The following is a 27,405-nucleotide window of genomic DNA, read 5'->3' on the forward strand; positions in this document are numbered from 1 at the left end:
AGGTCACAAATTAATATTTGACAGCTCATTGTATACATTCCTCTAACCTGTATCACTTTTAATTTGCTGTGCAATAAAGAAGTGAGCATAGAAACCTGGAAAGAAGACTAGAGGGTCCGGGAGCTTATGATAATTGCATAGAAACTGAGTCCTACTGTCCTTCAAGCCTAAAGGATCACATAGGTCAAGGCTAGGTTGCTGATGGTTGCATGTCTGACATTTAGGTCTTAGAAAGGCAGAAACAGTATTCTGCCTCTTCCGGCCATCCCTTTTTTTGTTTAACCTTCAGAGGCATAAAATTGTTAGCTTAAAAAAAAAAAAAACAAAAAACGAGGTACTGTGTATTTTTTTCTTCAAATGCCGATTATTTCATTTAATCAAGTCAAATAGTTTTTCCTTGGTTTCTTAAAGAGGAGCTGAGCCATACAGCTCAGCATTTCATGGCTGATTCACCCTTCCTCTTTTCTTCCTTCCATAATTATTTGACATGTGTATACTTGAGGACCTCAATAAATAAAAATGATCATTCAACTACGTGATTTGCACCATATAATCTGACAAACCTGTCAGTGTTTCAAAATTCCTGATTAGTTAAATGTCTTTTTGCCTCCATCTGGATTTTCTGGTAGTCTATAGACTTTGTATTCTATGATCTACCTTGGGCATTTTAGAATATAGAATGCTATAGAGCCATATGGTGATACTAAAAGTTAATGTCGTTGTAAGATTCTAATAGAAGTAAAATAATAAAGTTATATTCCACTAAACCTTGTATGCAATGAAGGTCAAAAAGTAGAGTATCTGTGTATTGCTCAAAGGGCTGGTAATATCTCTGTGGTTTAGTTCTGGCCCAGATTAACTTACGTGAGAAGAGTCTAAAAGCTTCAAGCTAAATATATGCTGTTTCTATAAAAAGTCACTACAGATCTTTCCTTTAGCCCAGTATGTAATTTTGAACCATTATCTATTAAATCATAAATTAGGTATTCAAAATGTATTTTTATTAATCCTATACAATGTCAGATACAGAATATATCTACATTAAATGTTGGAAAATTAAAATTTCAAAATAGAATTAATTAGCAACATCTTCTATTCTCTTAAAAAATCAGGAAATTAATAGTTTAAGACTCTTAAGATTATGGTTTACTACCCTGATTTATCAGTGAAGGTACAGTGTTCGTTTATCCTGGAATTAGGATTATTATACATTGCAACAGTGGATCAAACAGCCAAGAAGAGTTATATAGGAATCTGATTTTCCTTGAATGAGTCATTTTATTTAGTCATGTCTCTACATCTAGACTGTGAATGTGACTGAGGTACAGGCAGAATTTTGCTGAAGAAAGTAATTTGTGCAGCTAAAGATTCCTCAACAATCTCTTGGGTTGAAGAGATGAACTTTGTTGTGAAGGAATGGTTGCTGCTGCTGCTAAGTCACTTCAGTCGTGTCTGACTCTGTGTGACCCCAGAGACGGAAGCCCACCAGGCTCCCCCGTCCCTGGGATTCTCCAGGCAAGAACACTGGAGTGGGTTGCCATTTCCTTCTCCAATGTGTGAAAGTGAAAAGTGAAAGCGAAGTCGCCCAGTCCTATCGGACCCCTAGCGACCCCACGGACTGCAGCCCACCAGGCTCCTCCATCCATGGGATTTTCTAGGCAATAGTACTGGAGTGGCTTGCCATTGCCTTCTCCGGAAGGAATGGTTAAGGCTTAGTTTTCTAATTCTCTGTCAGCAAAGCTGTAATGACTCAAATGCTGTGCATTTAGGAAATCATTCATTTTGCCCCAGGTCTTCCTCAGTGTGTGTGACGTCAACAATGTCTTGTTGCTGTCAGTAATCAAATATGGTCATTTAGTGTAGAAGCCTTAAAATTAAAAATGTACATGCATGCCTCAACTTTAAAAATGGTAACCTGCAAACGTTGCCTGTCTTTCTTACTTAGTGTCATGGACTTTGAGTTCAACTGATAAAGATCAATAAGATAAACTTTGACTTTTAGATGACATTTTTCACCTCTGACTGATGTCTTCTCTGGTGTTTAGAACGGGGACATAAGTCTGTAAATAGAGTCAGAAGTGATGAAAGACTTGGTGGGTCATGTACATGCATACGTGTGTGTGCTCGGTCGTGTCCAGTTCTTTGTGAGGCCATGGATGTAGCCCATCCACCAAGCTCCTCTGTTCATGGAATTTTTCAGGTTATAATACTGGAGTGGGTTGCATTTCCTACTCCAGGGGATCATCCTGACCCAGGGATTGAACCTGTGTCTCCTGTGTCTTCTGCACTGGCAAGCAGATTCTTTACCACTGTGCTGTGAATATGTCTTCTAAGTAATTTGTTCCAATAGAGAGCATTATGGATACTAATTCCACAATGTAGCTGCCCATCCCCCGATTTAGTCTGTTTAATATTGTTGTAGACAAGCTATAATTTGTCATTTAGTGCATCTGATACCTTGGAACAGATAACATCAGATGTTACATTTTTTCTTGATTGTTGGAGATTCACACATTTTTCATTTATGACTTCTTATTCACCATAGTTTTTTTTCATAATACAGGAGATTTTCTGCATTAGATACTTGTTTTTCTTGCCTTGTTCACTCCTGGTGAAGCATATACAAGCCTCCTATGTTTTTCAGAATTTAAGCCATATTGTTGTACATGTAGGACCAAGATAGTTTAATTGTTTCAAGTAGTAATGAAAGTTATTTATAAGAAAGCATAAATGGGGGTGTGTTGATTTCCCCCCAGATTTGATTAACTTCTAAGAGAACTGTGAAAAAGCAATGTGCAATAGCATAAGAGAGTACTTTGCTTTTCCAGTGTACTTCTTCCAACTCCATTCAGCTGTACATCACAAATGACAAACGAATTGTTTTCTCTGAATCCAGTATGCAGCTATAGATTACTCTAAGACCGATGACAAATCATGAACCACTTGCTTTTTGAGCTGTTGTGGCTAAATTAACAATGAAACTTAATGCAGCTTTTAGTTTGAGTTTCCTGAGATATGAGTGAGGTTAGAGCAGTGGTTCTCAGTTTACTGTCCCTGGACTAGAAGCATCACTATCACCTGGGAACTTTTTAAAAATACTAATTCTCAGGCCCCACCCAAGACTCACTGTATCACAAACTGCAGATGTGACACCTAACAATCTGTGTTTAACAAGCCTCCTTGTCATTCTGATGCATCCTGCATGTTGCTGCTGCTGCTGCTAAGTCACTTCAGTCGTGTCCGACTCTGTGTGACCCCATAGACGGAAGCCCACCAGGCTCCCCCGTCCCTGGGATTCTCCAGGCAAGAACACTGGAGTGGGTTGCCATTTCCTTCTCCAATGTGTGAAAGTGAAAAGTGAAAGTGAAGTCGCTCAGTCGTGTCCGACCTTTAGCGACCCCACGGACTGCAGCCTACCAGGCTCCTCCATCCATGGGATTTTCTAGGCAAGAGTACTGGAGTGGCTTGCCATTGCCTTCTCCGATCCTGCATGTTAGGAACCATCCATTTGGGTGTGAAGCTGCCTCGGTGCAAACTGTTAAGACGTAAAACAGTAATTGGTTCCATATGGGACATTAGTCTAAACCTTTATATACAGAGATGTTCAAGGAGAGCTTTCTTCTTCAAAAATGTCTCTGTGTCTGAAAGGTATGTAGCATTACTATTAGTATATGTCATTGCAGTTTTCAATAATAATGGATAGTATCTTATTTCTGGGGATAAGTGAGTTTTAAAATAATTCCCAAGGTTTAGGGCAGAGATAAATGCAAAAGAAACAAAAGAGACCATAGCAAAAATCAACAAAGCCAAAAGCTGGTTCTTTGAGAAGGTGAATAAAATTGACAAACCACTAGCCAGACTCATCAAGAAACAAAGGGAGAAGAACCAAATCAATAAAATTAGAAATGAAAATGGAGAGATCACAACCGACAACACAGAAATACAAAGGATTATTAGAGAATACTATCAGCAATTATATGGCAATAAAATGAATAACCTGGAAGAAATGGACAAATTCCTAGAAAAGTACAACTTTCCAAAACTGAACCAGGAAGAAATAGAAAATCTGAACAAACCCATCACAAGCACGGAAATTGAAACTGTAATCAAAAATCTCCCAGCAAACAAAAGCCCAGGTCCAGACGGCTTCACAGCTGAATTCTACCAAAAATTTAGAGAAGAGCTAACACCTATTCTACTCAAACTCTTCCAGAAAATTGCTGAGGAAGGGAAACTTCCAAACTCATTCTATGAGGCCACCATCACCCTAATCCCAAAACCTGGTAAAGACCCCACAAAAAAAGAAAACTATAGGCCAATATCACTGATGAACATAGATGCAAAAATCCTTAACAAAATTCTAGCAATCAGAATCCAACAACACATTAAGAAGATCATACATCATGACCAAGTGGGCTTTATCCCAGGAATGCAAGGATTCTTCAATATACGCAAATCAATCAACGTAATACACCACATTAACAAACTGAAAAATAAAAATCATATGATTATCTCAATAGATGCAGAGAAAGCCTTCGACAAAATTCAACATCCATTTTTGATAAAAACTCTCCAGAAAGTGGGAATTGAAGGGACATACCTCAACATAATAAAAGCTATATATGACAAACCCACAGCAAACATTATCCTCAATGGTGAAAAACTGAAAGCATTTCCCCTAAAGTCAGGAACAAGACAAGGGTGCCCACTCTCACCACTACTATTCAACATAGTTCTGGAAGTTTTGGCCACAGCAATCAGAGCAGAAAAAGACATAAAAGGAATACAAATTGGAAAAGAAGAAGTAAAGCTTTCACTGTTCGCTGATGACATGATCCTCTACACAGAAAACCCTAAAGACTCTACCAGAAAACTACTAGAGCTAATCAATGATTACAGCAAAGTTGCAGGATATAAAATCAACACACAGAAATCCCTTGCATTCCTATACACTAATAATGAGAAAATAGAAAGAGAAATTAAGGAAACTATTCCATTCACTGTTGCAATGAAAACAATTAAATACTTAGGAATATATCTACCTAAGGAAACAAAAGACTTGTACATAGAAAACTATAAAACACTAGTGAAAGTAATCAAAGAGGACACGAATAGATGGAGAAATATACCGTGTTCGTGGATTGGAAGAATAAATATTGTAAAAATGAGTATACTACCCAAAGTAATTTATACATTCAATGCAATCCCTATCAAGCTACCAACAATATTTTTCACAGAACTAGAACAAATAATCTCACAATTTGTATGGAAATACAAAAAACCTCGAATAGCCAAAGCAATCTTGAGGAAGAAGAATGGAACTGGGGGAATTAACCTGCCGGACTTCAGGCTCTATTACAAAGCCACAGTCATCAAGACAGTATGGTACTGGCATAAAGACAGAAATATAGATCAATGGAACAAAATAGAAAGCCCAGAGATAAACCCACGCTCCTATGGACACCTTATCTTCGACAAAGGAGGCAAGAATATAAAATGGAGAAAAGACAGTCTCTTTAACAAGTGGTGCTGGGAAAACTGGTCAGCCACTTGTAAAAGAATGAAACTAGAACACTTCCTAACACCATACACCAAAATAAACTCAAAATGGATTAAAGATCTAAATGTAAGACCAGAAACTATAAAACTCCTAGACGAGAACGTAGGCAAAACACTCTCCGACATAAATCACAGCAGGATCCTCCAAGACCCACCTCCCAGAATATTGGAAATAAAAGCAAAAATAAACAAATGGGACCTAATTAAAATCAAAAGCTTCTGCACAGCAAAGGAAACTCTAAGCAAGATGAGAAGACAGCCTTCAGAATGGGAGAAAATAATAGCAAATGAAGCAACTGATAAAGGATTAATCTCCAAATTATACAAGCAGCTCCTGCAGCTTAATTCCAGAAAACTAAGTGACCCAATCAAAAAATGGGCCAAAGAACTAAACAGACATTTCTCCAAAGAAGACATAAAGATGGCTAATAAACACATGAAAAAATGCTCAACATCCCTCATCATCAGAGAAATGCAAATCAAAACCACAATGAGATACCATTTCACACCAGTCAGAATGGCTGCTATCCAAAAATCTACATGCAATAAGTGCTGGAGAGGGTGTGGAGAGAAGGGAACCCTCTTACACTGTTGGTGGGAATGCAAACTAGTACAGCCACTATGGAGAACAGTGTGGAGATTCCTCAGAAAACTGGAAATAGAACTGCCATATGATCCAGCGATCGCACTCCTGGGCATACACACCGAGGAAACCAGAATTGAAAGAGTCACATGTACTCCAATGTTCATTGCAGCACTGTTTATAATAGCCAGGACATGGAAGCAACCTAGATGTCCATCTGCAGATGAATGGATAAGAAAGCTTTGGTACATATACACAATGGAGTATTTCTCAGCCATCAAAAAGAATGCATTTGAATCAATTTTAATGAGGTGGATGAAATTGGAGCCAATTATACAAAGTGAAGTAAGCCAGAAAGAAGAACATCAATACTGTATATTAACGCATATATATGGAATTTAGAAAAATGGTAACCTGAACCCTGTATAAGAGACTGCAAAAGAGACATAGGCGTTTAGAACAGTCTTTGGGACTCTGTGGGAGAGGGTGAAGGTGGAATGATTGGAGAGAATGGAATTGTAGCATGTATATTATCATAAGTGACCAGTCCAGGTTTGACGCATAAATTTTCCTCTGTTCAAAAAAAAAAAATAAATAAATAAATAAATAAAATAAAATAATTCCCAAGGTTTAGAGCAATATGCAGTTAAGAAAATAAGTCACAGTTACTACTGGTATTTTGTACGTGGATCTGTCACATCTTTGATATTATATAGAGCATTTATAGTGTTTTATTGAGGAGGCAATAAATCTTATACCTAATATGTGATTAATTGGATGGTATGTTTTCCTTTCTGACCTTAACCCAATCCACTCTATTAGTTGATGTGAAATCTATAAATCTCACATTTCTTTATAATCTTTCTGTCACACAGGAATCAATGGCCCAATCAAGTAAACTGTATCGTTTAATTTGCTTGCTTTAGCTCTATGTCTGTTATAAAATCACACTTCTGGATTTTATATAATTGATAATGAATGTAAAGAACCCAAGACCTGGGCTGATTATATAAAACTTGGTAAGTGCTAGTCAACGAATCCCCTGAATGTTTTTATTGGAAGTACAAAGAAAAATCCATGATAGTGTTCACACTTGCTAATAAGTAACTGATACAGTGAAGAAGTGTCTTCAGGAATCTAAAAGTAAATTAATTAAAGGTTGAATCCACAGGAAGTCACCCTAGCTGTCAAGATTTATTTTCTCCAGTTTGCAGTTAAGAAACACCAGGAAAAAAGAGAAAATATATTCAGAAACATGCACAAGAAAAGAATTCACTTTCTCAGATTCTCACACAGTGATGCATCTGTATGTAATGCAATGGGCACTGTGGAACTTGCAGCTCATCAAAATAGATCTTAATAGATGACTGGACTGACCATCATGTAGATAGTAATACTTTCTGGTAAGGCAGTGACTTTTTTAAACAATTTACTAAAATTAGGAAATATTCTAAGGCTAAGGGGAAATGTCCCTTAGAGTTACATTTACCACCAACATCATGCTCTTTTCTTACTGAGGCAAAAGGTACAACATTTCTTCATTTAAATAGTAGAATTAAAAAAATAAATCCATTGGCACCCCCAGTTGCCATGGTAACAAAAAATCAAGTGGCTTTCATCTGCTTGCACTGTGTATCAATAATAAACTAGCCATTTGGGAGCAAATTCATCCTCTTCAGAACATGTCTTTTGAGCACAAGTGCTATGTGCTTTCATTAACTCCTGAAGGAAATGTGATCCATGCAGTACTTAATTTAGCAATTATTCAGTAAGTTGTTTTTTAAAGAAATAAAGCAATAGGAGATAAAGCAAAGACATAATTTAGTACATTTCCTCCATCCATTCCTTTTTTTTTTTCCCCTTTGGAAGAGAGGTTGGGAAGATGTAATAAAGAATGAATATGTAAACTATAATTTGGATAATAAAATTTATTTCGGACATTTCTAAATACCACTTAGGGAAGTACTAACCAAATATAGAAGAGCAATAAAAGAAGGTGAGCTTCAACTTTAGCTATGCAATAAATCATCTATTATATTTCCTTGTTCATTCTCCCCAGCTTCCACCCTGTTCCTAATGTTACATGATTACTTGTTATTACTGCTGAGTCTTGCTTCACTATCATCTCTCTGTTCATAATCTTCTGAGATAGGGAAGTGGCTATACTTATTTCAGCATAAAAATAAGGTAAGTATCTGCAGGAAATTCACTGAACTATTTCTCCATTCTAGGTATAAATTACCTTTAACTATAAATTACCTTTGTATAACCTTTCATTACATTTCACATTATTTGCCTTATTTTTAGAATTGTATTTCTTTCCAAGAGATGTTCATAGATCACCAGTTATTTCTCTTTCTTCAGCCAACTGCTTTATTTTCTGGCACCAACTAATTTAACCTCAACTGATACCTTTTTTTTCCCCCAGAAACATAGATCTAAAATATTCTTTTGTGAGTATTGCTATTGAAGGTCTTGTGCCTGAGGGTAAAAATAAATGATCCACTAATCAAGTTTTATGAGCACTTTCACACTTTTCAAGTGATTAAGCAAAGGGTAGAAAACTTATTGCAATCTAATCAATAGGCTTTATTGGCCTTAAGTGTCTGTCTAACAAAAGGCAGAGGATCCTCATAAATAGTGACTAAATCATTATATCCCACATTTTAGCATGTAATCAAAGGAACTGACTTATTGTACACCCAGACAATAGAAGGGGGCGACCTGAGTCCTTAGGCATAAGAACTTTTCCTTCTTAAGAAATTTTAGCATTAATGAAATTAATTCATTTGAAATTTCCATTATAAAGATTCCAAAAGTAAGATACCATCAATGAAGCTTGTTAGAATTGTATTTTCTTAGCGTAGTAATATTACTAAAGAGGAATGCAATTGTGTTGCCATAGTGCTCATATTTTTATTTTCATGATAGCCTTTTACACCCAATATTTGCCTCACTGTATAATAAGAACACTGATGATCAACTAAATGATGTTTTAACCCAGAAGCACATATCTAAAATATTAAAATAGAAAGCTGATATTCTGAATTTCAATTCTAAGAATTTTTTTTGCCACACCATCCTTCCACTTTCTGACTTTAAAAATGAAGGGTAGTGTGTGTGTGTGTCTATGTGTGTGCACATATACCAGTCATCAGAGTCCACCATGCTCTGTCATACTTATCAACCTTACAAAAATAGCCTTGAAATTTCAAAAATACTATTGGACACCATTGTATAAACTAGACCAAGTACATGTACTAAGTGAAGCTTCTCTCTAAGAATTTAGTAATTCCTTTTAAAATATAGTCAGGCTCTTTGTGGATCTTCTGTTGACTCCCACAGGTCCCTAGCCAAACTCAATTAACCCCTCTGGGGCTTGCAGCCCACATACTGCAAATATCTGCTTCCCTTTGGCTCCTTTACAGTCTTTCTAGTCAAACTTTGGCTCTGTATTGTCTAAACAAATCATTAAAAATCTCAGTAATGTACTCATTAAATAGTCCATAGATGCCAATGCCTTGATTTATGGTGTGAAGAGAGCTGATCACCGAAGAATTGATGCTTTTGAACTGTGGTGTTGGAGAAGACTCTTGAGAGTCCCTTGGACTGCAAGGAGATCCAACCAGTCCATTCTAAAGGAGATCAGTCCTGGGTGTTCATTGGAAGGACTGATGCTGAAGCTGAAACTCTAATACTTTGGCCACCTCATGTGAAGGGTTGACTCACTGGAAAAGACTCTGATGCTGGGAGTGATTGGGGGCAGGAGGAGAAGGGGACAACGGAGAATGAGATGGCTGGATGGCATCACTGACTCGGTGGACATAGGTTTGGGTGAACTCCAGGAGTTGGTGATGGACAGGGAGGCCTGGAGTGCTGTGATTCATGGGGTCTCAAAGAGTCGGACATGACTGAGTGACTGAACTGAACTGACTGAACACTTTATAGAATATAACTTAGAAAAATATGTTTTATGTATTTATTCTCTGTCTCTTCTTGTTAGAATATAAGTTTCTTTTCTATTCTGTGTTTCTCAAAGATACATACCAGGTATCCTGAATAGTGTTTGCCACATAAGTGCTCAATTAATAATTTGTGGCAAGAATTCATGGGGAAAAGCAACTATCCATGATGTCATCTCTGTTCTTTCAGACAAGAGTACTTAACATATAATTTTTTCTGCGTGCCTGGAATTTTCCAGACATTAAGTACTTTTTTATGGATTATTTCATTTGTTCTTCAAATTAACTACTTAAAGATGCTACTGGTATTGTTCCTACTATTATTCCTAGAGTTTATAGAGATGAAAAACCTTCCTCAAGATATTACTGATAGCACATGGTAGAGCATCAACAAGCTCAGGCAGTTTGACTCCATGGCTCACCTTCCCATCTACTATAGCATATGCTTTAAAGTTAGTTTCTATCTTGTCTAAGCCAAAGAGTAATTCTAATGATGGAACATTTAGGCTAAAATGAAAGGAGATTGACACTTGGTTAGCCAGAAAGGAAGATATTTCTGCCACGGAAAATTCCTGTATTATGTCCTCTCACATGTTCCATCAAGGCAAATCCCTCTAAAGAAACTCTGTAACCTGGCATCCTATGAGAGCTGCCTTTATTGTCAATGATAGAATCTGAGCTTTTTCTGACTGTTTTTAACTTGTAGCATTTTCCTCTCTTTACTTTTTTCAGTTAAATTTTTTGACTACAGATTGGGTAGATAAACTCTTTGAAAAGGCTGTGATCAACTTCATCCTCTACTATGGCTAATCAGCTAGTTCAGTGATAAACCGAAAGGGAGAGACAAGCACACTAGTGACACAGGCATTGTTTGGTCCAGGAAGGGAGGTCTTTGAAGCAGAGATAGTGCAGGATAGAAGGATGACATTGTGGAGTTATAGGGCATGGAATTTGCCAACTATTTGGAGATATAATAAGAGAGTGAAAGAGACCTGAAATGTGACACTTAGGGAAATTTTCATGGCATGCATGACTGGAAAAATGGTGGTGACATTAACAAGAGGAGCAAGATGGAAATATGCTTTTATTATGCTATTTTCCTGAAATATTGAGTCAAATTTGCCTCTCGTGAGGGTTACATAAAGACATTTTCAGACATACAAAGTCTCAAAAAATGTAGCTCCCATACAACTTTTGATGAAAGATTTCTGACTTTGTGCTCTGCCAAAATGAGGGAATGGAGTACAAAAAGAGATACGGGATCTGGGGGAAAGGGGATAAAACAGAGGTAAGAGGCAAAATGAATCCCCAGGATGGTGGCAAATGGAGCTCCCAGGATGATTGCTGTGGAGTAGATGAGCATAGTCCACATTGAAACAGGTCAGAAGTCTCTAGGAGAAATGTCTTCAATTGGATAAACGACAAAATATTAAATATTCTTGTATATTCTGAGAGATTTGTTTATCCAAGGAAAAGAGAATTAATTAATTGAAATATTGATCAATATGTGGAAATGCAGAAATTGAAATATTCAATCTAGAGTAAAAATATATAAGGAAGGAAAATTCATCAGTGCAGTACATAGTTCTGCTGGAAATAGATTTATATAGTATTATTACTGTAAATGTTAAATAGTAATCTAAATGCAAGTTTATTCTTCTGGGAGAATGGGAGGAGGAAAAAAAGAGGAAGTGATATGAAGAAATATGGGCAAGAAGAGCTAAATCTTCATTTGCTTTACCAAGAAATCAGTAGTTCCCTGTGACTCATATGGTAAAGAATATCTGCAATGTGGGAGACCTGCATTCAATCCCTCAGTCAGGAAGATCCCCTGGAGAAGGGAATGACAACCTACTCCAATATTCTTTCCTGGGGAATCCCATGGACAGGGGAGCCTGGCGGGCTATTAGTCCATGGAGCCACAAAGAGTTGGACACAACTGAGCAACTGACACTTTCACAATAGTGACTAAAATAAATACAAGAACCATCGTAAGTTAATTATTCAAAGACATTGAGGTAAAACAGAAATCAGCTAAAAGAGTTAAAAGTGTCTGGATAAATTGAAAAGTGTGTTGGAGAGGGGTGATAAAAGTCTTCATTAAAACATAAAAGCTTGTACACTTGTCGAATAACAAACCTTGTAGAAGTATAGAGTCTTTAAAATATATGTGTAACTTTGATAAAACATAAAAACTAGACTTTGAGAGAAAACAGAAGAGATTAGTCTTGATAAGATGGATGGATGATTAGAATTAAGGATGAAAATAATGCAAATGAAGGAGGCAGAAATTAGGAGACGTTAAGAAATTTTAATTCAGAATATCTCTTTCATCAGCAGAAAGAGAATGAGCTAATGTCTTCTGCTGAAAGTCGAAGCCTTGGCGTATTTGAAAATGGTGGGGTGGTGTCGGAGAGGGAAGGAGATATACTTATTAAAAGGATTTCCATGCATCAGTAGAATCAAGCTAACATTAGAAGGGGGAGGGGAGAGGGATGAGCTGGGAATTTGGGGTTGGTAGATGCAAACTATTACATTTAGAACAGATAAACAGCGAAGTCCTTATGTATACCACAAGGAACTATATCCAATCTCCTGAGATAAAGTATAATGAAAAAGAATATTTTAAAGAAAGAATGTATATATGTGTAAAACTGAGTCAACTTTGCTGTACAGCAGAGATTGGCACAACTTCACTAATCAACTACACTTCAAATTATAAAAATGAATAAACAAAAAAGTTGTCAAGGAAAAACAAAACAAAGCTAACATTAAAAAGCCTGAATCTGTAGGGTACTTTGTCAGTGAAAGCTCATGGTTTTCTACAGCAGCTATAGTCTGTGAATTAAATAGCTGATAGAGAACTCAGAGGCTTATTAAGCTATGGGAAATGTTGAAGATGAACTAAAGGAAAGAAGACATTTCAGATACCCAGCTCCTTAGTAGATAGAAAAACAAGTGAAGTCAAATATGAGGAACATCAGGAAAATTAAGAGAGATCAGAAGATTGGAGGGTGTAATTAGAAAGAAGAACAGAACAAGAGAAAAGAGTAGGAGATTGATGCCAAAGATGGAATTGCAGCATTTAAGATTGTACTGTAGAACTTCATCAAGAAGAGTGAAGTGGGCAGGCCCCCAGTCCTAATAGGCAGCCAGCATCAGGCAGGTCAACAGCAACAGGTGACAATGATGCAGTCACAGGCAGAATCCCTGAGGCAAGAACTCTGTCACATTGGCCTGATGTGCAAGGTGTAGATGGAAAGCCAACCAGTAAACTGAAGTACTAATGGTCCTTCCAAAAAGAGCACAGCCGCAGACATGTTCACTAGAATTCGGTGAGGCAACTCATGCTAGTCAAGTCAGCAGCCCTGGAAATTGCCCTCAAGCTTGTGGGCAATGCTTACATTGTGCTAGCAGCACATTACGGCACTGCAAGCATTTAGGCAAAGGGTGTAGCTTCTGAAACATGCAGATAAATTAGGAAGGAAAATTGAAACTTTGTTATGTGATTTTTCTTAATGATTAGAGTGTGTTCTAAATAAATAGAAAAACAAATTGATTGCCAAAAACTGTGTTAATGGGCTTTTAATTCACAAGGGTTAAGAACATAAAAAGTCAATATATTGAAAGTTAGGTTCTCATAGAAACATTCATTTGACAACATTATGCATACTAGGTGTGGGAGGTTTGTATTTTGTAACATAAAAGCAGTAGTGAATATTATAAAATGCACAGTTAAAATAACAAATTCAGGAGGAAGTCATTAAACATGATTATGGGAAAAAATTGTTTTGCAACCCTCAAAGAAGATTGTAAAATTTAATTTTAGAACATAATGCCTTCAAACTTTAAAAAGTATTTTCAGTGGAAATTAATCATTTTTTACCCAAAATGAATTTTCCAACACACTGTATATTCTGACATTAGTTTATGCTTCTCATTTGTCATCCAGATCTGATCCTAATAGACTAAAGGAAGAACTGATTGGCCATTGCACGGCCTAGTTGATAAAGATTTTGGAGAGTGAAAATAAATTTAAGGGTTTGAAATATTAATACTTTTTCTATTATATAAAGAATGTGACTGGAAGCTTGCATGTCAGTGAGCCTGCAAGTGTACCAGTCCTTGGCTTACACACTTCCCTTCTATGTACTTGTGCGTACTATTTGCATGTATGCCTTATGGAAATTCTGATCAGACTATGCAAAATGTCTTATGTAGGTAGCATTGAAAAAGGAAGGAAGATGCTTAAAGCTTTCTCAGGAAAGGAAGTGTTCCAGGAAATGAATCCACAGCCTTGATATGTCTCACTTTTGGTTCTCACCCCACAAGCTGGACAGAGATCTCGGAACCTGACTTTTCCAACGGAGCTATACTAAGCAATAGGATTGAGTCCCTGTGGCTGTTTACTCTATAGGTGATATACAGGAAAGAAGAGTTGTGGACCCTTGCAATGACCCTGGGAGGGTATCGCATTCCAATTTAATTAGAATTAAAAGCAAGAATGAAGAAAGAAAAATGACTGTGTTACTGATATAATACTGATTTAATTATAATCATTTCTCAATTCTAATTAGTATTTAGTTATTTAATTCTAAGTATATTTTCTGATACTTTAAACCAGCCATTATTTGGTACAAAATAATTTTTAACAAATGACAACACCCTCCCTCCCCCAAAGGAGCAGATCATGAAAATATAAAAGTAAATTGACATTTTGCTAACATTTCTATTTTCCATTATATTTTATGTCATAGCAAAGCGGTCTACAGAACAATAGAGGTCCTTTCATGGTAGTGAGATATGTAGATTCCTGAGCTAGCATACTCCTGGCCCAATATTCAAACCACCTCTTCAAAAAGGGCATAATGGTCTGCATTTTTTACTGAAAAATCTACGCAGCCACATTCCATGGCTACAAGCCCTTTATAAACTTGAAGAAAAATGCTTTGTATGTTTCCTTTAATCTTAACCCCCTGCTATTTTCTGTTTCCAAACAAACAGAAGGACAAATGCAAACTGCCAACTCACAGGATGTACAAACAAGTGTTATTGAATATTCAGAAGTATGGTGGTATTTCTAAAATTCAGCAACAAATTACTTAGAGTCTTTCTTTTGTTTTTAATTTTTTCCTTATTCAGGCACCACAAGGCCACATAAGGAGGGTGAGGTCCCCGGAGTGGACTATATTTTCATCACTGTTGAAGATTTTATGGAATTGGAGAAAAGTGGTGCTCTCCTAGAAAGTGGGACTTATGAAGGTAAGCACAGCTCTACTGCTGAATTTATTTCTTGTTGCATCACATTTTTCTCTTTTGACAAATGCATTAGAACACCACATTACTGAATTGCTATTGTTTTGGTTTGAGAGCTTTAATGAGGTCACTTTAGAAGAGTATTTTGTAAAGAAAATTTAAAATATATCTGGGTAAATTCTTCTCTTGAGATGCCAATAGAAATATATATGTATATTCCCACTGTAACCTTGTGTTACGGATATCCTGAGAGTAAGTTGTGATCTTCAGCTAAAGTATCTTGATCTTTAGGTAGCATCTAAAGGAGCGACTGAACTGAACTGAATTGAAAGGACCACAGGGCTTGAGTTCCACAGTCCTGTAACTATTTCTGTGCAGTTTTCTCCAGTTACTTCACTTCACTTGCCTTCACTGACCTCTCGTAGAAAATGTTGGTGTAGGAAAAAATATGAATTGTGGATGAACTCCAAAGCTCTATCTCAAGTTTCCTTGCATGCCTGTGTCAAACATGAATGAATGAAATTAAAACCTTGAATGTGGGAAGTACATTTTAGTAGAAAAAGCACTGTAACCTAAGCCAGGATCTGCTTCAGTTCCAAACCTGGCTTTACTCCTTACCCACTGTGAATATTAAGTAACCCAGGTAGTGTCTGTGAACCTCAAAGGATAATGAAAGCATTGAAAAATACAAATAAATAACAACATGATACCCTGTGTATGTTTAAGTAATATCTACAGGCATGTAATAGTTTCTGTCTGGTAGGAAAGTTATGACCAACCTAGATAGTATATTAAAAAGCAGAGACATTACTTTGCCAACAAAGGTCCGTCTAGTCAAGGCTATGATTTTTCCAGTGGTCATGTATGGATGTGAGAGTTGGACTGTGAAGAAAGCTGAGTGCTGAAGAATTGATGCTTTTGAAATGTGGTGTTGGAGAAGACTCTTGAGAGTCCCTTGGACTACAAGGAGATCCAACCAGTCCATTCTAAAGGAGATCAATCCTGGGTGTTCATTGGAAGGACTGATGCTAAAGCTGAAACTGCAATACTTTGGCCACCTCATGCGACGAGTTGACTCACTGGAAAAGACTCTGATGCTGGGAGGGATTGGGGGCGGGAGGAGACGGGGACGACAGAGAATGAGATGGCTGGATGGCATCACCGACTCGATGGACATGAGTTTGAGTGAACTCCGGGAGTTGGTGATAGACAGGGAGGCCTGGCGTGCTGTGATTCATGGGGTCACAAAGATTCGGACACGACTGAGCAACTGAACTGAACTGAACTGAACTGAATGAAATTACAGATCCGTGTCTGAGCAGGGAGATTTTACTGGAACTAGAAAGCAGTAGAAAATAATACTTTTATTGTTATACCACAGTATTGTATATGTAAATTTTTCTTATATGTACTATGAAGTCCAAAGATGAATCTAGTCTTACTGAACTATAATTAATAGTGTGTGAAACTAAGAACAAAATTCATATGCATTGCTGCTTAGCCCATCAAATATCAGAGGTCTATAGTGAACAACTAGGTTTGTAACAGTTTGTTCACCTTTTTCCTCCTTCATTTACTTGTAAATGTCCAGTGGACTATAGTTATTTAAGAACTCAGGATTTTTAAGTTGTCAGAAGTATTATAATCTTGTTTTGCCTCACACTTCTATGGCACTTTGGGCTGAGACATGTGCCTAAGTTATAGCTCAGACGTTAAGCTACTTATTGCCATGTTCGTAGGAAAGAAGCAAAAATACCTAGGAAAAGAAAATGACTTTATATTTGAATGTTGTTTCTTCTTGTTGTAAAAAATGAATGATAGAAGATTGATTGAAAATATTATATAATTTATTTTTATTGAAGTATAGTTGATTTAGAGTATTATATTAGTTTCAGGTATAGAGCATGATTCAATATTCTTATAGATTATACTCCATTGAGAGTTATTACAAGGTGATGGGTACAATTCCCTATGCTATACAATATATTCTTGTTGCTTATCTATTTTATACATGCTGCTAAGTCACTTCAGTCATGTCCGACTCTGTGTGACCCCATAGACGGAAGCCCACCAGGCTCCCCCGTCCCTGGGATTCTCCAGGCAAGAACACTGGAGTGGGTTGCCATTTCCTTCTCCAATTTTATACATAGCAGTTAAATAAAGAGCTATGCTGATCATATAGGATGCCTTAAGGTATACATGAAAAATGCCTGTATAAATCATACAAAATAAGGATATCAAAGAAATCAGAGTAAATTAACAATGAATTTTGTAGTATATTTTCGTGTGGACTTTGCAACATCATTCATTAGTTTCTACGTCTGCCAGTAATAATGCCTTGTATTTAATTACCGTCTTTATGTAGCAAAGAACCTATGCCTTAACAACCAACATCATTCCAATATCCTGAAACCATACAAACATAACTAAATTATGTTATGATTTAGGGTGGCTTGTCCTAAATCTTCTTCAGACATTTTTTTAGCATTGAGAGTAAAGTTGGCTAAATTGTTGCCAAATTGTTAATCACCCCGTGTTCATAGAGCTGATTTTTGAATAATGAGGCTGGTTTACACATATGACTTCAGAGAATCAGGGCTATTATTTATAAAAACACATTGTGTACTTGGATAAATAAGAATCTCTTTTCTTAGGTCATATAACCATCTGTGTGGACATGAATAGAGCATTCTCAAATCTCAAAATCTTCAGATTTTCCTATAGTTACAGCTGAGAAATCAATAGAATTGGCATTCTGATAAAATCACTGCTATTCCTTCAGGATTAATCACAAGCTCTAAACTCAGAGCTGCCAGAGTTACTTGTGTTATTAATATGTTACCCATCATGGAAGCCTAGGGAATGCCTCTTCTACTGTTGGTTCTTTCAGAGTATACTGCGTAGCAATCATGTTCTACTCAAGTAGATAAAGACAGACCTCAGAACGTTTATATTTATCAAGCTTTCTTGTATCACTTTCTTGTAAGTTTTATTTAATAAAATGCCAGTTTCCCTGTTATATGTTCTCCCTTCTGCACTATTTGGGCCATTGGTCTTCTTCCTTCTTGCTAGACCATTCTCGTGACTTCTCATGCCTACTCTTCACAGCTGTCAGCCAGACAAGAAAATTCACTTCTGATATCTGTGAATCCACTAAAGAACTTAAAAAGAAATTGAGTTCCTCTCAGCTCAGACCTGTTAACTGTATGGGATTCTTAAGACTGGTATATGTATGTATATACTTTGTCTTGTTGTCAGTAATGCTAATTTAACAAATTCTAGTATCTGTTATTTGATTAGAAACTAGATTTCATTCTGTCTCTTAGATATTGGCTCAAAGTTCTTGCTCCAGAGGAATAATTATATTATTATCAGAGGCTGCAAGGAAAGCTTTAATATGCTTATACCATCATCTGCAGTTAGGCCACATAGCACGAGACAGCATTTTAGCAGATTGTTAGTTTTTTTCTGCATCACCAACCCCCCATCTAGTATGAGCAACTTCTTTCAGTTTGTTCTACAACAGCTGCCAAATGGCCTTGCCTGTAAATGGCCCAGAGGACTTGACTCTAATGGACCATCAGGTGTTGGTAAAGACTCTTCCACGACTTGGGTGATCTCATCTTCAACTTTCAGTCAGGTTGAAAATTAAATTAATATAACAAGGCCTAGTTTCAGCCTGACATAACCTCAAGTAACAGGAGATAACACCACAAACCTTCGTATCAGGACTGAAGATATAGGCTTCATGTGAAAAGACCACAGAGTTCTGTGGATGAATGCAGGCAGTTTTTTGGGGATTAAGGTCATCTGCGGGTATAAATGAGATACTGACAGAATTAAATAAGTACATTTGGTAGTCTAAAGGTTATGTACTTTACAGAAGGAAGCAATGGCCCTTGAGAACTGTCCGAAGTGCTGAATTACCCAGGGATCTAAATCCATGAATCCTGCCTTACTTACTTCCAGTGTTTGGAATGCTGCATTCATGGTTTCACTGGCCACTCACACTGTCTCAGCCTGCATTCTGAATGTCATCATTAACTAAACCCATGTCCCTTGAGCTGCACCTAGACAATAATTTATCTAGTGAGATTATCCATGGTCATGTTCCAGAGCAGCAGTTCTAACATTCAATATTGTATTTTGCTGTTCTGCTTTTAAAATGAAGCAAAGTTATTTTTCTATCTATTGAAGGAACCACTGGTCTTCAAGTTTTTCTTTAAATGGACATAAGCTTGATTCCTTCCATTTTTAAGAGGACCAAGTCAAACTCAGCAAGTTATTAGGGCATCTGACAGAATATAATGCAATAAGACACTCACCTTCACCTTAATACTGTGGTTTCTCCTAATCATGGTATATGGACTTGCTTTAATTCAGTTGCTCAGTTGTGTCTGACTATTTGCGACACCATGAACTGCCACATGTCAGGCTTCCCTTTCCTTCATTATCTCCCGAGTCTGCCCAAACTCATGTCTATTGAGTCAGTGATGTCATCCAACCATCTCATCCTCTTTTGTCCCCTTCTTCTCTTACCCTCAATCTTTCCCAGCATCAGGGACTTTTCCTATGAGGCTGCTCTTCATATGCAGTGATCAAAGTATTGGAGCTTCGGCTTCAGCATCAGTCCTTTCAATGAATATTCAGGGTTCATTTCCTTCAGGATTAACTGGTTTGATCTCCTTATTGTCTAAGGGACTCTCAAGAGTCTTCTCCAGCACCACAGTTCAAAAGCATCAATTCTGCAGCATTCAGCCTTCTTTATGGTATAATCCGCATATCCGTATGTGACTACTGGAAAAACCATAGCTTTGATTATACAGACCTTTGTCAGAAAATTGATGCCTCTGCTTTTTAATATGCTGTCTAGGTTTGTCATAGCTTTTCTTCTAAGGAGCAAGCATCTTTTAATTTCATTACTGCAGTCTCCATCCACAGTGATTTCAGAGCCCAAGAAAATAAAGTCTGTCACTGTTTCCATTGTCTCTCCATCTACTTGCCATGAAGTGATGGGACAAGATGCCATGACTTTAGTTTTTTGAATGCTGAGTTTTAAGCCAGCTTTTCACTTCTTTCACCATCATCAAGAGGATCTTTAGTTCCTTTTCTGTTTCTGCCACTAGGGTGGTGTCATCTGCATACTGAGGTTATTGATATTTCTCCTGGCAGTGTTGATTCCAACTTGTGCTTCATCCAGCCCAGCATTTTACATGATGTACTCTGCACAGAAGTTAAATAAGCAGTCTGTTGTTCAATGTCCAGTTCTAACTGTTGCTTTTTGACCTGTATACAGGTTTCTCAGGAGGCAGGTAAGGTGGTCTGGTATTTCCATCTCTTTAAGAACTTTCCAGTTTGTTGTGATCACATAGTCAAAAGCTTTAGAGTAGTCAGTGCAGCAGAAATAGATGTTTTTCTGGAATTCTCTTGCTTTCTCTGTGATCCAGTGGATGTTGGCAATATGACCTTTGGTTCCTCTTCCTTTAAATAGCACACCTAGTTTCTTAAACGTTTTACTACAAGGATTATGAAAATCAAGTTTTTTCTCGTGTTTGTACATAAATGAGTGCTATTCTTCCTAGTATATCACATACAAGTCTATAAAATTTTAAGTATTAAGGATGAATAATTTTCTAGAAAATAAGCCAGTCACTCCTATGATGAATGAGATACAATACATTTTACATAAAATCATTCAGTTTCACTAATTAAAGTCCACATCCACTTCTTTTAGCATTAGCTAGGTACATGTATTATTGAAATTTGATTCTCTATTTCCAGTCAAGATAGCATTGGTGTCTGAGGGATGCTCAATCCAATGAAAAATCATTATTGGTACTATAAACAATCTTCAGAAAAGCCATTCTTCTATAAACACAACCTTCTATCCACTGAAATATAAATATTTCCTGAAGGGAAGATCAATGCTTCAGTTGATGCTAAGATTGCTGTCATTCCAGGATACCAAAGAGAGAGAAAATTCATTTTTTTTCTCTTTCCCTTATATTCTGTTATAAGAGAAAAATTTTCCTATGTAAATAATAACCTCCATGGCAACAATAGATTCTTGGAGCTTGCAGTTAAAAGGGTCCAGGTGTTATTACATATTGTAACATTTCTTTTTTCTATTGATGTTTCCTTCTTTTTCTTTCTCTTGACAATTTTCCTATTGTGGAAGATTCTAAGCCATGCATTTTGGTGTTCATTTTAGAAACACTAAACATTTGTACATAAGGTTCACTACATGTTTATTTGACCAGTAAAAGAAAAACACATTTAGTGAAGTTTTACACCCCTTTGAGATCTTATAACACCAGAGGTTTTTTGTAAGTGATTCAATTTGTGTTCAAAGCTGTTTACAGAGAGTATATGGTTTTTGCATGCTGCTTTGCTCCTGTGTAAGGTACCAAGACTGGAAGTGTTATTGTGCATTAAAATGTGATAAAATTCTCTTTTGGTTTGGGACTTTTATAAGCCCAGTCTTTTCAAAAATATGTAATGCAAATGCCTATTTCTAAGTATTCTTTTTTCCCCAAGAGGGAGTAGACAGGACAAACCAATAAATTAATTAACTAATTTAAATTATAACTTAAATTATAACTTAAAAACTGAAGTCAAGGAAAATAAAATGACCTGTTTACTATTAATATTACCTAAACTACAATATTAACAAGTTTCCACGTTGGTTCTATATGTTTTTGTTCAATGTAGATGAAAGAATCAGGACCAACCTTTTTTGGAGTACATTATTAAAATAAAGCCAGTAATAATGGACATGAGACTTGCTTCTTTGACTCTCCTACGACCCACAATGATATTATCCAAAACTGTGATATTTGGGGTTTACTTAGAGTTCCTCAAGCTTACGTGTTTAATTACAATGATTTTCCAACTTCTGTACACATCCCTTATAAATTTTTATCTGAAACAAATAGAGATTTCGTTTGAAATAAATATCATGACATTCATATAGTGGGAAGAAAAAAATGCCTGACTAAATTTTTTACTTCTATTTCTCTTCACTACTTAAACAAGTAGGACCTATTTGCCTTTGCTGATTGGGTAAATATTTTCAAGACCCTCTTGAGTTGTTTTTCTGAGTGGGGATAAAATGGATAACAATATTGCTAATAACTATTTTGTAATGTTTATGTGTATATTGATACATATTGAATGATATTTACTGTATCTTGACTGTATCCATGACTATCAAAAACAATGTTAAGTGAAAAATGTTAGTTGCTCAGACATGTCTGACTCTTTACAACCCTATGGACTCTAGCCTGCCATGCTCTACTGTCCATTGGATTCTCTAGGCAAGAATACTGGAATGAGTTGCCATTTCCTTCTCCAGGGGGTCTTCCTGACCCAGGGATAGAACCCTGGTCTCCTACATTGAAGGTAGCTTCTTTACCATCTGAGTCACCAGGAAATGCCAAAGACAGTACATTTACTCATTCTACAACATCAATTCTTGATCAAAGTGATTACAACAGTCTTCTACATGAGAGTTCATGTTTCTCTAAAATAATATCAATATAGCAATGATCAGTAACTCTTGTCATTCGTCTTATATTAGACATAAACATCTTCCTAAAGGAGAAGTTTTATTTATTCCAGTTATTTTCAGTGATGCCCTGATGTCCCTTTCCTGTCAAACTTTTTTCAAACACTTATTTCATATATTATTTGAAAATTATAACCTGTCACCGGACTTTACACAGCGAGTTTTGTATATGAATTTCAAATCTGAAAAATAAAACTTTCTGAGACATCCTTATATTTCCATGTTTCTAATGTAAGAGATGGTAGGATCTACAATCTGATTGACCACAGATTTGTTATTTCTCTCGGGGGAATGAAAATCACTAAAATAGGAAAGTTGTGCATGCCCTTATTTTTATTACTAAATATTTTATTTAAGAACATTGATCTCAATCTCCAACAAAGTTACAATAGATGTAGATGGTTTTATGAATTGCTTTTATAAACTATAATTCTCATTCAGACTGTGTATAAAACAATATCTGAAACTTTGAGGCCTCCATTGATCATGCTGCAAAATAGACAGATATATTGAGTGCTTTGACTAAATATTAGTCAAACTGTGACTGCAGTGCCTGTGGGAGTGCGTAGTTGTTCAGTTGTGCCAACTCTTTGCAACCCTTTAGACCTTAGCCTGCCAGGCTCCTCTGTCCATGGGCTTTTTCAGGCAAGAATATTGGAGTGGGTTGCCATTTTCCTCCTCCAGGGGATCTTCCCCACCCAGGGACAATACCCAAATCTCCTATGTCTCCTGCATTGCAGGCAGATTCTTTACCAGCTAAACCATCATTTCTCAAAAAATACCCTTTTGTCCCTATATTTGAAAACAGTCATGCTGTGTAAGATTCATTCCATATGAAAGTTCTTCCTTATCGAAGATTTTATTTATTTATTTATTTATTTTTTAATATTCTTTTTTTTTTTTGGAGGCAAATTATTTTACAATATTATATTGGTTGGTTTTGCCATACACTGATATGAATTTGCCCCAGGTTTACATAAGTTCCCCCTCCTGAACCCCCCTCCCACCTCCCTCCTCCTTTTATCCTCCCTCTGGGTCATCCCCGCATGCCAGCCCCGAGCATCCTATAACATGCATTGACCCTGAATTAGTGATTCGTTTCACATATGACAACATACGTGTTTCAATGCCATTCTCCCAAATCATCCCACCCTCACCCTCTCCCATAGAGTCCCAAAGACTGTTCTATACATCTGTGTCTCTTTTGCTGTCTCGTATACAGGGTTATCATTTGCATCTTTCTAAATTCCATATATATGTGTTAGTATACTGTATTGGTGTTTTTCTTTCTGGCTTACTTCACTCTGTATAATAGGCTCCAGTTTCATCCACCTCATTAGAACTGATTCAAATGTATTCTATTTAATGGCTGAATAATACTCCATTGTGTATATGTACCAAAGCTTTCTTATCCATTCGTCTGCAGATGGACATCTAGGTTGCTTCCATGTCCTGGCTATTATAAACAGTGCTGCAATGAACATTGGAGTACACGTGTCTCTTTCAGTTCTGGTTTCCTCGGTGTGTACGCCCAGGAGTGCGATTGCTGGATCATATGGCAGTTCTATTTCCAATTTTTTGAGGAATCTCCACACTGTTCTCCATAGTGGCTGTACTAGTTTGCATTCCCACCAACAGTGTAAGAGGGTTCCTTTCTCTCCACATCCTCTCCAGCATTTATTGCATGTAGACTTTTGGATAGCAGCCATTCTGACTGGTGTGAAATGGTATCTCATTGTGGTTTTGATTTGCATCTCTCTGATGATGAGGGATGTTGAGCATTTTTTCATGTGTTTGTTAGCCATCTTTCTGTCTTCTTTGGAGAAATGTCTGTTTAGTTCTTTGGCCCATTTTTTGATTGGGTCATTTATTTTTCTGGAATTGAGCTGCAGGAGCTGCTTGTATAATTTGGAGATTAATCCTTTATCAGTTGCTTCATTTGCTATTATTTTCTCCCATTCTGAAGGCTGTCTTTTCACCTTACTTATAGTTTCCTTTGCTGTGCAGAAGCTTTTGATTTTAATTAGGTCCCATTTATTTTTGCTTTTATTTCCAATATTCTGGGAGGTGGGTCATGGAGGATCCTGCTGTGATTTATGTCAGAGAGTGTTTTGCCTACGTTCTCCTCTAGGAGTTTTATAGTTTCTGGTCTTACATTTAGCTCTCTAATCCATTTTGATCTGGCAATTATGGAAAATTATTCATAAGATCAGGTTAAAATTTAATATGCTGAAGCAGTGAGTCCCTCTTTATACAGTTATCAGCTCTCTTAGATCTGTTATGAGCTGTGTATGTATGTATATAACAAGCAAATAAGATAAAGTTCAAATAGTCAACATATCTTGTCTGCATGGGATTTTTTTTCATTAAAGTTCATTCTTAAATACTCTAAAATATGAATTTTTAAGGCCCAATTTTAAAAATTGATAATTGTTATTAATTATAATAAAATGGAAAATTTTACTCATACTATCGTCAGCCTATTGAGGAGGTCATGGCAACCCACTCCAATATTCTTGCCTGGAGAATGGACAGAGGAGCCTGGTGAGCTATAGTCCATGGAGTCACAAAGAGTTGGACGCGATTGAAGTGACTTAGCATGCATGTCTTCAGCTTATTAACTATGCTGGCCTCCGTTCTGTTCCTCAAATAGAACAAGCACATTCTCACTTATTTGGGATCTTGAATTTGCCATTTCATTCTCCTAGACTATTTGTTTTCAAAACAACCACATATCCCTTTTCTTATTCATGATATTCATCTAAGAATCTTCAGAAAACTCTTACCTAATAACCTTATCCAAAATAACACCTGCTGACATTCTTCGTTCCCTTCCTCTGATTACTTTCTTTATTGTACTGACTATAACTGAAAATACATCCTATGTCCATTTGTTTATTTGATTATTCTCAGAATCCACCCACTTGAATGTCAACTCCTCAAGAGATTAAATAATTTGTTTGGATCACTGCTACCTTAGTATGGTTTCTGGCACTTAGGAACCACTCAATATAAGTTGAATGAATGCCTAGGTTCCTTCCTCCAAGAAAGTAATGGGAATCCCTTAATTCCTGCCTACAAGTTCAAACAGAATTGAAACTCTGGAATACATCCACTTTCTAATTCAAAATGCTCTAGGTCAGAAGTTTAGAGCTCAGCATCAATTTAGCTTCAAAACCTTTGTCCTTGATTCTCTACTATTATAATTTTAATCATTTTGTTCTTGTCTCAATTCTCATTATTTACCTCATGAGTCCCTGTTCTGAGTTCCTGTACTTGTTTCTCTCTCAGTATCCTATAAACTCTAATACTTTCTCCAGAATTCATATCTTATTTTCCTATGGCCTTTCCTCAGTCTGGTTTTCATCATTGTGATCTATTGTTTGTTAGATTACTCAAATTCAAAGCCTACTAAACTTAGTCAACAAAGCCATATCTTCCAGTAGCCCTCCTGCAACTCACTACGTCCACATCCCATGTTCTATTGACTGTAAGCAAAATACTTCTTAAACTAATGATAATTACCCTATCATATAATTTATGTCCTGAGAGGGTAAAGCGTCTTCCTGCAATGCAGGAGACCTGAGTTCAATCCCTGAGTCGGGAAGATCCCCGGAAGAAGGAAATGGCAACCCACTCCAGTATTCTTGCCTGGAGAATCCCATGGATGGAGGAACCTGGTAGGCTGCAGTCCATGGGGCCACAAAGAGTCGGACATGACTGAGCAACTTCACTTTCCTTTTCTTTCATGATTGCTTTAATTTTTGTCAAAGTTTTACAATGACTGTCTTGATTTTTCTACATCTAGTACAGAATATCAGTGGAGAGGTGGAGAATAGAGGTAATGAGGCCAAACAAATAGGAGAGATAGAAAGGTTCCATAATTTATGGTAAAATATAGCAGCAGATTAGAGGATGGAGACTCCTAGAGACAGGCACACTGATAACAGTGATTCAGGAGAGGGGAAAAGTACAAAAACTGTACATATGAAATTAAAAAATAAATAAAAGAGTCATGTAGGATTATTTGTTATAGTGGGAGCACTTGTCAGTCTGCCAAAAAATAGCAGAGTATTGCAACCTAGCACAGCTACTGATTTTCCTTATAATGACCCTGAACAAATCAAAAGTTAACATATGCAAAAAAAGGTAATATTTGAGAAATATTTCCTTTGAAGATGATTAAAATTTTAAAAGTTTGAGCTTCTCATAGGGAAAGGCTAGACTATTCACCTAAATAGAATACTACACTCCCTGAAAATGCTGAGCAAATGGAATGCATATCTTGGTATAAAATATTTTAACTATCTTCTGTCTAGAAACAATTTATAATGTCAGTTCAAATTTATATTCAAATTAACACTTGATTAAGCTGTCTATGATTAATTTATGAATGTATTCAGTAAATTCAGACAAACCTGATGTTCTTATATGCCCCAAGTGTTCTAGGCTTATATAAGTATATTTTTTAAAATTAC

General features: G+C 36.6%; 1 protein-coding gene across 1 annotated transcript in view; it reads left to right on the forward strand.

Annotated features, from left to right (window-relative positions):
- Positions 1 to 27,405, forward strand: part of MAGI2 (membrane associated guanylate kinase, WW and PDZ domain containing 2) — a 1,553,247-nt gene that overhangs the window by 845,091 nt on the left and 680,751 nt on the right. Inside the window, exon 3 of the mRNA XM_055420681.2 lies at positions 15,247 to 15,366. Coding sequence (XP_055276656.1) covers positions 15,247 to 15,366 — 120 coding nt within the window. The remainder of the gene's footprint in view (positions 1 to 15,246; positions 15,367 to 27,405) is intronic.

This window comes from Moschus berezovskii, chromosome 3 (genome assembly GCF_049115385.1).
Source record: "Moschus berezovskii isolate FMDL1 chromosome 3, NW_MosBer_1.0, whole genome shotgun sequence".
NCBI classification, from domain to species: domain Eukaryota; kingdom Metazoa; phylum Chordata; class Mammalia; order Artiodactyla; family Moschidae; genus Moschus; species Moschus berezovskii.